The sequence below is a fragment of the Hippocampus zosterae genome, chromosome 6, assembly GCF_025434085.1.
Source record: "Hippocampus zosterae strain Florida chromosome 6, ASM2543408v3, whole genome shotgun sequence".
NCBI classification, from domain to species: Eukaryota; Metazoa; Chordata; class Actinopteri; order Syngnathiformes; family Syngnathidae; genus Hippocampus; species Hippocampus zosterae.
In genome coordinates this window covers 16945192-16960323 of record NC_067456.1, presented here as the reverse complement: position 1 = coordinate 16960323, position 15132 = coordinate 16945192, and the positions used below count along the sequence as shown (strand labels likewise).

The following is a 15132-nucleotide window of genomic DNA, read 5'->3' as shown; positions in this document are numbered from 1 at the left end:
TAAAGACGGCATTTGCTATCTCGTATGGACTCTGGACAGATTACGCGCATGCGCACACGCCCTGGTCATGTTGACTCGCTAAAACTGAAGTCAACATGTCCACCGCTGCTGCTCAACAAAACAATAACGAAGAGCCCGGCCTTCACGGTACGTAATATCGTTCGTATATAATGGTTATGATAACCTGAAGCTATGTCGATTTTCCTTAACGGATGTTCGTCGTTCTACCGTAATGGTGAAAAGGCAATTTTGGTTAAAGTTATATTGGGTAAAAGCGTTTCCTCATCCTCTTGGAGTGGCGGCGGGTGACGTAAATTGACGTTGCTGAGAGATAGCCAATGGGGTTTCGGATTGACTTTAACTGATGTGAATTGTAGCCAATCATATATCCACTCAATGTTGGGCGGACTCCAACCAAAACAAAAACAAGTTTGAGACAAAATATTACAATTGTCTTGTGTTTTTTTGAAGATGCTCCTTGCAGTCACCAATATTTTTGGGGGCTTTAGAATGCTACCGTTGTTATAGCAGCCACGTATCTCTTTAATCGAAAAAAGGGCAGTGGTCAAGGGACGTTAATTATTGCATAATCTCTGCTAACAAAAAAACAACAAACACATTTTAGACGAATAACTGCCTCGGGGTTTGTTCACAAGCTAAATAAATAATTGTAAGTATACGAGCATCATATCTGCTCCAGCGACATGGATGAGCAGCCTGTCTGTTACGCAACAGAGACCTGCATTGTTGTCATTGCTATAAACACATATTTGACCATGCGCGGACACGTCGTTCAGTCGTTTAAAGTCAGTCAATTCTGTCTCGGAGGTTAATATAAACGGATGAAAGAGGTGTTTCGTGCAATTAGTTTGCATTCTGTGTGCAGCCAGCCTGGCTATACTGTAACGGATTACATAACGCCCTCCTGGCTAGAAAAAAAATCTCTCCCTGTTTGTAGGGCAGTGGCACAAAGATGAACGCCATCAATGATGCAGTGCAAATATTTTGAACACAACGCTTAATGCATTAATGATTCCTATGTCAGATTTTCTGTTGATCGGGATAAGTGGATTGTTTTCAATATTTCCTGTTTCCAAGGTTCTTGGGTGGAGTTAGAGTTGAATGGAAATGCAGGAGCGCAGGGCGTGCACACAAGCTTGCAAATATCAGCTGCCGCAGACCAAATGAATGCAAACACCGGCACGAGTCAAACCTTAGAAGTGGTGCCTGAGATGGATGAAACCTTAATCGGAGGACTAGAACATGTGCCGTCATCCTCCTCCATTCACAATGGCGACATGGAGAGGATCCTCCTGGACGCTCAGCACGAATCCAGTCCAAGCAATTCTTCATGTGATAGGTGGGGTTTATGATATGTGCTACATGGTGTCAGGAGTGTGGACACTCGTATTAACCACAATTGTGTCAATTCAGTCCTCACAGGCCACAGAGTCCCAACCAGAATGAGGGTCAAATCACTTTTGATGTGGACATGTCAAGTCTGAGAGATGGTCAGGTAAAAAAATAAACCAAACAAATGTATTGATTTGTATTTCTAAAACCCAATTTCACTTTGGAATCTGGAGTGTACCCCACCTCTTGCCAAAAGCATTTTTTTTTCTTACTAACACTTTAAAATAATAAACAATAAACTGTAAGAGCAGTAAACACGTTTTGAATAATGCTACAGCATTATTTGTGAAGGCATTTGTAAAAACAATTACTGTATTTATGTATATGACCTTACCCTTGAAGGTCTGTGCCGCCGGATGCAGTGGCCACTTCGAAGAGAGATCATTGCATATGTTTGAAAGATGAAGCTGAAATAAAGACTGAGCACAGCTAACCGAATTTAATATATTCTTTTCAGCTTTTATCGTTCTTTTTTTTTTCCAACTCAGCCATAGCAACCAAAACAGATGCAGGTGCCACTTTTTCATGTTGCAGTAAGTTCTATTTCTGGTGTTATGGACTTTATCACATATCTTTGCCATCACTGATACCAACCTATGGTGGGATTATACAAACACTAAGCCAAGGAAAAAAACTAAACACAGAAAACTGTACAACCTCAGCAGTGTTTGATTTAATGGGGTCCACTGTACCTAATGGTTATGGTCATCTTTCAGTCTTAAACTATTTTGTCCCTTCACAATTGTAGTCAGAAGAAGAAGGCACCGACAAAGACAGAGAGGATGATATCCTTATGAACAAAGAAGTCGACTGGGTTGCTGATTGGTCCAGCAGGCCAGAAAACATTCCACCCAAGTGAGGCTTATGTTTTGGCTTTTACTTTTTACATTTTTTTCATCTGAAGTTGTATGTTGCTAATCATTTTTTGTATTATTTCAGGGAATTCCACTTCAGGCACCCCCGACGCGCAGTATCCCTTAGTATGAGAAAAAGTGGAGTTATGAAGAAAGGCGGCGTATTCTCTGCCGAATTCCTCAAAGTTTTCATACCGTCGCTTCTCATTTCACACATCCTCGCCCTCGGAATCGGGTAAGAAGTTGTATGTTTAATAGCCATTCAGACATTTTTATTTAATTAACAGGTAGATGCACCTGATTTTAAAAATAAACTTTTCAGACTCTGATGATCAATCAAATTTGATGATCAATCAAATATTTTTGTACTCTCTCTCGCTCTCGCTCTGGTGCTTGATTGATGTCCCATGTATTGATACTGGTGCATAGCCAGGTGGTTTTGGGACTACTGCCTTAGTTAATTGTCAAAGTCGATATTATTGTTTGTCCATCATGTTACTTTATAACATATTTTGCATGTTAAATATTTGGTTTTTGCCTTAAAAAAATGATACCAATAATGTTTAGCTGTTTCCGACACACGAAAGCTTCTGTCCGAATAAAATAAATGGTTTGATACAGCTAGGCTGTTACAATCCAATTCTAATTATGTCAGTGATGTTTCTAATCATTTGGACCCTATTTTCATTACCAATCATTTCATGTTTGTTTTGTCTTTGAAGGGTGTACATTGGGAAAAGAATCGCCACAGCCTCTGCCAGCTCTTACTGAGTAGAGAATGAGCGGTGCCTGGGTGTCCTCCTGTCTTTCAAGCAGCCTATTATTACATGTTTCTCTGCAGTCAGCGTGCGCCCACATTTACCCTCCTGATCCATGTTAGATTGCGTCACATTGTAAGTGTATGTATGCACACATGTTGTAATGTGGTCACTCCTCATCTTGACCCAAGTAAGTTGACTTGTAACCACTCGATAACAACTCTTGTTCAAGATGAAAACTCTTCAGTAATGTTTCAGTACCAATACAAATGTGAGAAGGATTTGGCCTCTATAGGGGCGGCATAGCTTAGTGGTAGAGCGGTCGTTTCCCAACATAGACATTTGCAACCATGTCGAAGTGTCCTTGAACAAGAGAGAGAACCCCAGTTGCTCCTGATACTGCATCATCAGTAGGTGAACGTGGTAACAGTGTAAAACGCTTTGAGTACTTGAGGTAGAAAAGTGCTATATGAGAGACAGCCCATTTACCATCCAGTGGGGTTTTGTTTTGGGGATGTATCGTCAAAATTACACTCCTTATTTTTGATCGGTTTGTCACCAGACAATCTGGCCCTGAAGCTGAGTCGCCTTACTACTCTGTAATTCACCAGGGTTATGAACCCAAAAATACGCGCCATATCTAAAATGCTAAAAGAAGTACAGGTACGAAGGAAGTCACTTGTAACGCCTTAACTTTTTGAGCTGAACTTTAGAGGTGCAGATGCTGAAGGAAACGTAATGCTGCACATGTCTTTTTGAAATAGAAGCTTGATCATTTTTACCTTGAGTCGTTTTCTTTTTAAAGATTTATGTTATGAAGGGCGGTGGTCCAGTGATTAGTGCGTCAACCTCTCAGTGCAGAGGTACCGGGTTCAATTCCAGCTCGGCCTCTCTGTGTGGAGTTTGCATGTTCTCCCCGGGCCTGCGTGGGTTTTCTCCGGGTAATCCATTTTCCTCCCGCATTCCAAAAATGTGCATGAAAGGTTGATTGAACACTCTAAATTGTCCCTAGGTGTGAGTGTGAGCGTGGGTCGTTGTTCGTCTCTTGTGTGCCCTGCGATTGGCTGGCAACTGGTTCAGGGTGTCTCCCTGCCTACTGCCGAAGACGGCTGGGATAGGCTCCAGCACCCCCCGCGAGCCTTGTGAGGATTAAGTGGATTAGAAAATGGATGTTATGAAGATTGAACTCTAAAACATTAATCTCCCATGTAGCCAGTGACTCTTGCATTTTGTGGTATTTGACTATTAAGATCGTGGAAGTTTGGCCGAGTAGCAATGTCCCGAGCCCTGTTTTTTTTCTTCCTTTTTTTTTTGCCTTTATAGCTTGCTTTTTATTGCACACTACAGCAACAATGGCACAGTGTCAAATTAATGTTTTTTTTTCAACCACTGCACATTTGCATCATGTTGCTTTGGGTAATTTCCCTGACATGACATTTCATGCTATTGAAATGCAGATGGGAAGATTCATAAAATGGATCCGCTCCAACTCGTAGAAACTCCCTGATATTGTGTTAATAAATAGATCATAATAATGCATTATATATATATATATATATATATATATATATATATATATATATCTTATCTTTTATATATATATATATATAATTTAGTGTCAGTGGTGTGTTTTGGCTGTCATCTAGCTCACCGTTTGAAGAAGAACCCACCACTGAATACTGTTTCCAGGACCCTGTTTTCATCTAAGTGTCAGTCTGTATAATTTCCAGTGTAATTTAATATGTAAAATGCTTATAAACCTCCAGAAAAAAATAGAAGAGCCTTTACTAATTTAAGTAGATCTAACTTCTGTGTATTGATGCTTATACTGATCATGAAGATTATTGACTGGAGTCATCCATCCATTGACAGTGTTTTAAAATTGATCTTTGCTAATGTGAAAACCAAATCTATTGTGGTTAATCTTAAACATCACTATAGCTTGTGTGCAGTTATTGAGACAGTGACTAGGGATATAAGTCAAGTCAAGTCAAGTCAACAGTATTTATAGAGCACTACACAAGATTGCACAATGGGAATATAGTTGTAATAACTCAAACATATATTTGATCATTGGCAGGCTTCTGTAACAGCTGGTAATTGAAGAAAACAATGAAAACTATGACATGACTGTACTGAATAAAGCAGAAATCTGCTCATCTGAAACTTAGTCTAGTGCCCATTTATTAATAAACACTCCAATATAAGATGTGTATGTCTGTGTGTACATACACTATCCACAGTGGACATAAAAACTTGGTGATATCACAAAGTCTGAGGGCATGTTCACACATGGAGTAGGCCCATTGCCTCATGGAATAGGTCCCTTGCCACATTCCTCATTTATTTATTTATACTGACGCCACATGAGCGCGCTCTTGAGTGATGGAGACAAGGAAAAAGTACCTATTGGGAAGAAGCCTTCCTTGAGCAGACCACAAGACACTTTGTGTGTGTGTGTGTGTGTGGGGGGGGGGGCGGCAGTCGTCTGGGGTGAGGGGAGAGAGACATTGACATGTAGAACACAATAACTCGCAATTTGCACAAAAGGTACCTGTTGAAATAATTGCCGAAAAGGTCAACCCTGGTTTCAAAATTTTGCAGAAACACAATTGAAATCTCTGAGGAAAATGCATTGTGGTCTAATGTATCCAAGGTTGACCTTTTCATAATTCCAAAGTATGTGCAAACGGGGACGCGTTGTTCGTGCTGTGCTTTGTCATTGATATGGTTCGATGTCTACTATCCTTTTGGGGCCCTAGGCAATTACTGCCTAACTTTACTACCTGCCTAACTTTACTACCGTGAGTATATTGGTGTTCGGTGATTAAGTTCGGTGTATTATCTCGGCAAAGGAGAAGTGCTCACTTAAAGATTTAGACATTTGTGAAACAGGTTTTGAAGTAAAACTAGGCCACTATGAAACAGTCAAATTCAACAATCTTACACGGTAGTAAAAGAAAAAATATGAAAATAGGATTTTCACATTTTTTCTGTACTGAAGGAATCGCTTAAGCCTTTATGGTTAAAACAATATGGAGCTGAGCCTGACTGGGTGGGGTATTGCGCATGCGCGTTGCGGTTGAGCCCCTTTCTTGAGGTTGTCTTCTGTGATCCATTCCTACAGAATTCCAACATTTTGAACGCTATTCTCCAACTGTGGCTGTCATTTTTATTTTGTGCATTAGATAGGACTTTGCAAACGGCGCTGACCATCGATAGAAGTTGTCAGACAGGTACAAATTGCCCTGGGCGTCGACTGTCCATTGGGCATCCATTCATCCTTTCACCGGCTGCTGAGCGTTCCAGTCTTACGAGCTAGCGTTAGCCGAGAGGCAGGTGACCACAGGAGCGATACTCAAAATGTCAGGTTACCAAGGAAAAAAGAACATTCCTCGAATCACCGTGAGTATATTGGTATTTTTACCCCACCGTTTTTTAAAACCCGCGACAGTAAGCTAGCAAACGTTAGTCGTATGCTGACCACCGGTAGTTAATTTTCGCCACCAACTGTTCACATTTTAAAAATGTCCAAACACCATCATTTTATTTTTTCTTGGGTGGCGGGGGCAAATTCTACAATTCGTGTTTGAGATTTTAAATCGTATTGCATAGCGCTGGGGAAACGTAGCATGGATGGCGTGATGGTCCATTGGAATAAAATCTCTTTTAAGTAGGTCATTTGACAGCACCCATCCAAAAACCCCTAATCGTGCAGCTTTTGGAGCCTCGCCGACGGAGCAATAATGACATAAAATAATAGTGAACACGATTTGCAGTGTGTTGCATTGGTGTGCTTTTTGCATTGGCGTGCTTTCAACACCGCAGGCAAACCTGCAGTGCGTCTACGTTCTTGACAACAGGTAGCTGTCAGCTCTCGTGCAGGTGCATCCCTTTACAATTCCGAATCGCACAGTGTCTTAACTCTATCCGTATATTATTACCACAACGTGAAATAATTAGATATTGTAATTATGTATCCGTGTTGTATGAATGGTAACAGATAGATATACAGGTTATTTGTAATGTATTTCATCTGCTGGAAGAGCATTTAGTTTTTCTGCCTGTCACTATACAGTGCAGGTAGTAAAACATACATTATGTGTGATACATAAGAGTGCTTAATCAGTGATGACTTTACGTGTTCCTCCCTAAATGCATTTTTGACACAGTTTTTACTTTTTTCTTAGCACATAAGGTTTGTGTGATATTTTCATTTTTGTTTTTAAATTTGACCAATAACAGCTTACATATGTTACCATCTATTGCAATTTATAGCTATGACGTTTCAGAAAAAGCCCACCTCTTGCTGCACCCATCATTGATTCAAATGACGAATTATATTATTGTTATTATATTCTCATTTTCATGGAAATCTGATGTGCTAGAGAAAAACGACCGCAGATATGGAATCAGTGCCTCTTGTCCCACTCTGACTAAACCAATTGGCACAGGAGCTCCTGAACCTTCATGACACAACTTGTACTTGCACATGCATTTGGCTATTATAATTTTTTATGGCAGGCTTTCACAGGCCATGGCATGGTGGATGACCGGCAGAGTCTTGGTTTTTACACTCCTTCATTGAGCATTTCAATGCCATGCTAATGTTTCATTCTTGTGTTTTATTGTGTTAATACTCTACAACTTTCTTACTACTGTACCAAGTGAATAGGGGATTCTAAACTGCTTCACATTGAGGCTTTTGTACAGTTAATGAATGAAGCTGATACATGAGGGCACATTTTGAGTTATGCAAACAAGTCCTTTTATTGTTATCACAGTGGAAAGAAACATGGCAAACAATGTAATGGAGTGTCCCGGGCGATATGCTGGTATCCAACAGTCAGTGTCAGTCTGTGTTATTAATCCCATATTAATGTTGTAAAGCATTACAATTCAGCGTTATTAACATTTAGGCGATGGTCAGATTTCTCATTCAACTACACAGAGGCCAAAGGCAGTCACAAAAGCCACTCTAGTTTTGTCCATCCGGGCACTTCATGCTGTGACAGATTCACTAAATTACTTGTTGTCTTTATCAGCTTGGCAATCATGTCCTTGTGAGAGTGTCGAAAAACGAATGAAAAGTAAGACACCAGTTCACACTTTTGTTTCTTTTTAACCCTTTCATGCACCCTATACCTGATAACATGATGATCTGTCCACTGTCGTAACCGTTGTCCATGAAAGGGTTAATGATGGAGACAGTTAATCTAAACAGGCGTCAACGCTCAAGTCAAGCTCTCTTGTATGGAGTTGTATGTTTCGGTTAATTGGGTCTCCTCCCACGTTCTAAAAACATGTATTGGTATGTTTGGTTCACCAAAGCATCTGAATGGGCCGTAGGATTGAAGTTGATTATACATCTACCGGTATGTGTGCTCTGTGACTGGCTAGAGACCAGTCATCACGTGTTCTTCACTTCTGCCCCAAAGTCTAGTGGGATATGCGTCAGCACAGCAATGACCCTGATGAGGACAAGTGCTGTTGAAACTGGATTGATGTGGTGGATACTTAATCAAATTTTCAATTATCAATTTTTAAAAACTGTCTCTAACTTGCAGAGTGACCGACTCCTCGTAAAAGGAGCAAAGATCGTGAATGATGATCAGTCCTTCATGGCTGATATCTACATGGAGGACGGAGTCATCAAGTAAGTTCATTTTCTTATTCCAGTTCACTATTTCAATAAGTTGTAATCATTTAAACTGAAAACCAATTATGTCCTATATATACTGTATATTTATATGTAAATCCTACTCCCTTGAACATAATAACTGTGTTGAATGAAGACTGATTTCTTTCTTTTACTTTTTATCTACCTTATTTTCTGTCAAATTATTACTGTATATGTTTTATGTTCAATAAACAAACCAAACCAAACCAAAATGTGTGTGTATATATATATGTGTGCGTGTGTATGTACTGTGTATATATCTATCTATCTTCTATATATATATTGCGCGTCGTCCCGCACGCGGTCTGTCCTTCCGTCTGTCGCTTTTCAAAACGTACCTACTTCACCGCGCCGCCACTGCGCCGCTCAGGCAGTGGCTCACTACGATCACGCGGGCATCTTAGAGAAAAAATGTTGTCTACCCACAAGCATTGCAATGAAATTGTTAGTTATTTAGTAGAGCTAAACATCTCTTTATTTTCGCGATAAGCAATGAAGATGAACAAAAAGTTGAACCAAGTAACAACACTTTTGTGGGCCGAAGGCCCACCTTACCAGCCTTCCGCAGGAACTAGCAGATGAGCCGCCCGGAGGGCGGCGAACCAGCTAGTGTGTGTGTATATATATATATATATATATATACACACACACAGTATATATTTTGAAGCACGAGGGTTTTTTTTCCCAGCTAAAACAATAACACTACATGGTTAGTGTTAGCTTTGCTTTGTTCACATCTGCATTGCTCATCTTTTTTTTTCCTTTTACTCTCTTCTCCCAGGCAAATCGGTGACAACCTAATTGTCCCCGGGGGAGTTAAGATTATAGAGGCTCATGGGAGAATGGTGATGCCTGGAGGCATTGACGTGCACACCCGATTCCAGATGTCTGACCGCGGCATGGTGGCAGCAGATGACTTCTACCAGGGCACCAGGGCAGCTCTGGCGGGGGGCACCACCATGATCAGTAAGTTGTCCATCAGAGACCTCTGTATGTTGTCAACAAAGGTGCACAAATCCCATCACATCGATTATAACCTTGCATATGTGCATGCAACCAGGTGTTTGAATACTACTAGCGCCCATACATTAAATGTAGCCTGTTTTTTGGGTGTTTTGTAGTTGACCACGTGGTGCCGGACCCTGGCATCGGCTTGGTTGCAGCTTTCAAGCAGTGGAGAGAATTGGCTGGCAGCAAATCCTGTTGTGACTACTCTCTCCATGTGGACCTCACTGACTGGAAAAAAGGCACTCAAGAGGAGATGGACACCTTGGTGAAGGAACATGGTATGAAGTCAGCATTCGTAATGCAAACACTAAATTATTACGACTGTCAAAGGTACAGCCCGAAATATCCATCTTAGCAATTGTGTCACAGCAAATCTCGCAATTTTTTTCCCTCATTCGGTCTTTGCATGGTGTTAAATTAAGACTCTCTCATGCCTCTTTTGTAATTGTTTTTTGTTTTACTCTTCCTGCTTTGCTCTGTGTTCTTCCTCTTTTGCTCTCCTTTTTCCACTTTTGGCTCTCATAAGTTTTCTATCTTTAGGTGTCAACTCTTTCCTGGTCTATTTGGCTTATAAGGATGTTTTCCAACTTTCTGACTCTCAGGTACGCTGAACTTTTGCATGGCATTAGTGAGGTCTTTTCTTTTCACTCAATTTGCATGTTTGACTGTTAGAGGTCCGCGTGTGAGACTTCTGCTAATGAGCTCACGAGTCTTTGTTGTGATATTTTAGATTTATGAGGTTTTCAGCGTTATCAGAGACCTTGGTGCCATCGCTCAAGTGCATGCCGAGAATGGCGACATCATTGCTGAGGTAAGAAAAAAAGACATACAATGTGAGCAATAAGCAGTTCTCTCAGAATTGGAACATGATGTTTTTGTTTGGATTTAATAGGAACAGCGACGCATACTCGAGCTGGGTATAACTGGCCCAGAAGGTCATGTCCTTAGTCGCCCAGAAGAGGTGAGATGTCTCGAATTTTCAACACCGCAAAGGCCTCAAGAGAGGCTGGCAGAAAGCAAAAATATTCTGGTGTGTGGATGTGTGCTCGGCAGGTGGAAGCAGAAGCAGTCAATCGCTCCATCACCATAGCCAATCAGACAAATTGTCCAGTCTACATCACCAAGGTGATGAGCAAGAGTGCTGCAGATGTCATCGCTCTGGCCAGGAAAAAGGGTATGTCCTGAGAGGTTTCTTTTCCATGGCATCCATCCATCCATTTTTTGATCCCCTTATCCTCACATGGGTGGCAGGTGTGCTGGAGCCTATCCCAGCTGTCTTTGGGCAGCAGGCGGGATTCACCCTAAATTTGTTGCCAGCCAATCGTAGTGCACTCTTTTCCATTATAATGTGCTTAAATGTTTTAATGGTTACTCCTGTCCGTTCTTTTAGGTTCTGTGGTTTTCGGTGAGCCCATCTCGGCCAGCTTGGGCACTGACGGCACCCATTACTGGAGCAAGAACTGGGCCAAGGCTGCGACCTACGTCACCTCGCCACCACTCAGTCCTGATCCAACCACCCCCGATTACCTCAGCTCTCTGTTGTCATGGTTGGTGTTTGGAATCAAAGAAAGCAGTCTTTTCAAATACAGTGTTCTCCTTTTTGCCTGCTCAAAAGACTATAACAAAACATTCGGTGGTACTTACCTTTACTATAGGTGTTCCAATTTATGAGTTAAGTTACAAGCCAGAATTTTTTGTCTTTTCTTTTCTTTGTGTTACGGGCCAAAATGTGACTGATGAGAAAGCGTCAACACTTTTGCATTCTGTCAAATCCAGTGGGGACCTCCAGGTGACAGGTAGCGCTCACTGCACTTTCCAGACCTCCCAGCGTGCAGTAGGCAAAGATAATTTCACTTTAATCCCAGAGGGCACCAATGGCACTGAAGAGAGGATGTCCCTAATCTGGGACAAATGTGTGGTGAGAACCACTATTCACTGTATGAAGAAAGAAAATAATCTCCTCTATTCGCATGTTCTGAGACCTTGTTCCTGTTTTATCTCCCACTAGGTGACTGGTAAAATGGATGAGAATCAGTTTGTGGCAGTGACCAGCACAAACGCGGCCAAGATCTTCAACCTCTTTCCTCGCAAGGGCCGCATTGCTGTGGGCTCTGACGCTGACCTTGTCTTGTGGGACCCGGATGTCACCAAGATCATCTCAGCCAAGAACCACAACTTGGTATTCGTAGAGTTTTTTTTTTTTTTTTTTTTTTAACAAATTGAGGGTTTATTGGAATAAATAGGGCAATGCGGTGTAATCGTGGTTCGTTTATCTGCCTCACAGTGCTGAGGTTTGGGCTTCAGGATCCACACTTTTTTTCTCTGGCTTCTCTCTGGCTCTCTGGTTTTCTCTGGCTTCCTCCCACGTCTCAAAAATAGGAATGTTAGTTCAATTGAAGAATCAAAATTTCCCTTAGCTGTAAGTGTGGTTGTGTGTCTATATGTGTCCTGCAATCGACTGGTGATTAGTTCAGGGGGGCCGGGGGGGGGGGGGGGGGTCACATGTTTAGAGGCAGTTAGTTGGGATAGGCCCCAGCTCACACTAAATGAGGATTTAGAAAATTGATGCGTGGATGTTTTACTAAAGATTGCCCTTGACTGCTGCCCCCGGCTTCCTCTACTCCTTAGGCTGTAGAGTACAACATCTTTGAGGGAACAGAGGTGCGCGGAGGTCCTCTGGTGGTGATCAGCCAAGGTAAAGTTGTGCTGGAAGACGGCAGCCTTCACACGACAGAGGGCTGTGGGCGCTACATCAGCCGGAAAGCCTTTCCAGACCACGTGTACAAGAAGATAAAGGCTCGCAGCAGGGTGCGTCCACAGGGATAGAATGATCTAACACGGTGTTTCCCAATCTTAATTGAACCAAGGCAAATTTGTTTGGATTTGACAAACACTAACAAATAAATATTTAAGGGACCAAGCCCTGTTGTGAATAGTGAAAATCCGTAAGTAATACACAACACCCTCTGAAAACGTTTGTACTGCAAATGCCATAAGATTATATCCACGCATTTCTTTTGTCAAAATGAAAACCCTGAACTCACTTCACCATCGTTCCTTGGCAGCAAGATACTTTTGTCTAAATGAAACTCAGTTCATTTAGACACAGTTCCTTGAGACCAAGACGCCACAAGATGGTGCCAATGTAGTACTCTTATGACACAAAAATAGTGGATGGGCTTAAAAAAACGGCAAATATGTGAATTTGCACATACCAAACCATGATTATAATGGTTGTCACTGTACTGATGTAAAGAATAAGCGTAGCAGTTGTGGACGAGCATTTAATTGTTCTGCCTGTAACAATAGATTGCTGGCATTGCTCAATGAACATAGATACAATTTCTCGCGAAATGAACTGAAGCGACGTATGCTGTGGCACAATGGTTGGGAATCACCGCTCAAATATGACAAGTAGTAAGTGCCATCTTACCGATGGAATGATTTGAATGTTCAGTTGACAGAGTTGCGCGGAGTCCCTCGGGGCCAGTATGATGGGCCGGTGTGTGAGGTGATCCTTACTCCCAAGGTTCTGTCCTCAGTGTCTGCAGTGAAGACCTCTCCTACCAAGCAGCAACAGCAGCAACAATTTATTCAGCAGCCAGTGCGCAACCTTCACCAGTCTGGCTTCAGTCTGTCAGGTGTGTGAGCGCCGCTCGCTGCAGCTTTCCTCCCGAGGAGGAGAGAAATTTTACTCCCAGTTGGGATGTGATTCGAATCAACGTTGTCATTGTTAGGTGCCCAAATTGACGACAACGTTCCACGCCGTAACACCCAACGTATCGTGGCTCCCCCTGGAGGAAAAGCCAACATCACCAGCCTCGGCTAAGCTGTTTTAGAACTGCACCATGTGGTGCAGGGAGGCATGGTACTGGCGGCCCGTCACTACTTGCTTGCCATGCACAACAATCTTCCATCGTCACTCACTGTTATGTTGTATTTAACATGAAGGAAAGCACTACTTTTTTAACCTAATCTGAGAGATTCAAGGGACTTGAAATTGTTGCTAGATGTTTACGTTTTTACTTTGTCCTCTGGGTTTCGGAACACGAGTCCATCTTTAAAACATTGGGCATTTTAGGATCGGCAGTTTTTCCTTAAACTAGACCCCAGTGTCAATTTTCAATCATTGTTGCATTATCCCATTCCTGTTCTTGTTCAAAAGTCAATTTTTAATCACTGGAAAACTGGACTGTTGATTTTTTTTTTCTGCCATTTAATGTTGCTGCTCAGCTCGGTCTTCCTTTTGTGTTATAGTTGTACTGTCCCTTTTTAAATAGTTTTGCTTTGTCTTAGATCACATTAATCAGTAATACAATGAATGAATACACTGAAAGGTAAAGAAATTGTATTGACGACTTTTCAATTTCATCCTGTATTTGGAAGGCACACACATTTTACAAACCTTTCCTTCTCACTTCTTTGTGTTAATCGTTTGCCTCCCCGACCTTGTTGTGATATGTTTGCTGAACACTTTTGAGGATACAGACACACTGCAAGGTTCAGAGGGGAGGTTTGCTCTCTGCCATCTGGTGCTACATGAGCAATGCTACAGTGTGTATGTGCGGTTGATGTTAACCTTTTCTGCATCCATCATTCGACAATTGTCCCAGGGACCGATTTAGCCACTTTATGAGACAAATTTGTTTTGCACCTGTACTATCCAAATAATGCACATGTATGTGAGCTTGCACGTTTTTTTGCGGGGGAGGTTTCTGTTTTTTGGTTATACGTTCAATTCAAATAGTCCCCCGCTTGTTCTTGTTGTTAAGATATTGATAGCCACACTGTGTCTATGAAGGCTCTTGAAACAAGTGATCGTTGAGACCTGATGAAACATTGCAACATGGATTATGTATTTAGGAGAACCGTTACCACGTGCTGATCGTGTCCACTTCTCTCTGTGTTTGTGTTGTGAACCAAGTACCACAAATCCTGTTCTCCCTTCTCCCTTGCTTATTGCCACTAGTTGGAGCTGGAGCCACAGCAAGTGGCCAGTAAATTGTAGATACACTAAGTCCATCCATTGCCTTGTCAAGCGTACACCTCTTCATACCAATGTCAAGTGAATGACATTATTTTGGCAAAGTTCTTCAGAGTAGTTAGTGAGCTCTTAACGTGCAGCGCTGGTGTTGTCCACTTCGTGTGATATTCAATCATGTCTATCTTGTAGGAAGTTTTGACGCGGCACAAATCAATGTTCTTTTCTGCATCTAACCTGACCTGTGTTGACTTCAGTGGCGTAAAATATAAATAAAACATTTGTTACTGGCACCTTTCCCATCTCTCCCCCACCTTTTTATTGTGTTTGATGAAAATGTTAGCAATGACTGTTGATCACGGTAAGGCCAAAGCCCGTGTTCAAACCAACGACCTCTGAACTGTGAGTTGCCGTACTAACCATTATATCACAATGCCT

General features: G+C 41.8%; 2 protein-coding genes across 2 annotated transcripts; both read left to right on the top strand.

Annotated features, from left to right (window-relative positions):
- The first annotated feature begins 15 nt into the window (after window positions 1-15).
- On the top strand, window positions 16-5191 carry bnip3la (BCL2 interacting protein 3 like a). The gene is made up of 6 exons (XM_052068760.1): window positions 16-147; window positions 1099-1360; window positions 1435-1516; window positions 2162-2268; window positions 2353-2502; window positions 2990-5191. The coding sequence occupies exons 1-6, from the start codon at window positions 96-98 to the stop codon at window positions 3036-3038; spliced, it is 702 nt and encodes a 233-aa protein (XP_051924720.1). The 5' UTR covers window positions 16-95; the 3' UTR covers window positions 3039-5191.
- An 890-nt stretch (window positions 5192-6081) lies between these two features.
- On the top strand, window positions 6082-14992 carry LOC127602549 (dihydropyrimidinase-related protein 2-like). Its single transcript, XM_052068745.1, has 14 exons — window positions 6082-6430; window positions 8593-8681; window positions 9487-9671; window positions 9827-9991; window positions 10254-10315; window positions 10444-10524; window positions 10606-10674; window positions 10767-10887; window positions 11104-11260; window positions 11490-11631; window positions 11722-11892; window positions 12342-12521; window positions 13171-13354; window positions 13451-14992. Exons 1-14 carry the CDS (start codon window positions 6389-6391, stop codon window positions 13540-13542), a joined length of 1740 nt encoding a protein of 579 aa, XP_051924705.1. The 5' UTR covers window positions 6082-6388; the 3' UTR covers window positions 13543-14992.
- Window positions 14993-15132: the final 140 nt, after the last annotated feature.

Bases quoted from the DNA above. Each gene is read 5' to 3' on its own strand.
- bnip3la (XM_052068760.1), top strand. From the start codon at position 96: ATGTCCACCGCTGCTGCTCAACAAAACAATAACGAAGAGCCCGGCCTT. The intron at 1,517-2,161 runs GTAAAAAAATAA...TCACAATTGTAG, and splicing joins CAAGTCTGAGAGATGGTCAG to TCAGAAGAAGAAGGCACCGA. The intron at 2,503-2,989 runs GTAAGAAGTTGT...TTGTCTTTGAAG, and splicing joins ATCCTCGCCCTCGGAATCGG to GGTGTACATTGGGAAAAGAA.
- LOC127602549 (XM_052068745.1), top strand. From the start codon at position 6,389: ATGTCAGGTTACCAAGGAAAAAAGAACATTCCTCGAATCACC. The intron at 6,431-8,592 runs GTGAGTATATTG...TCTAACTTGCAG, and splicing joins AGAACATTCCTCGAATCACC to AGTGACCGACTCCTCGTAAA. The intron at 11,893-12,341 runs GTATTCGTAGAG...TCTACTCCTTAG, and splicing joins CAGCCAAGAACCACAACTTG to GCTGTAGAGTACAACATCTT.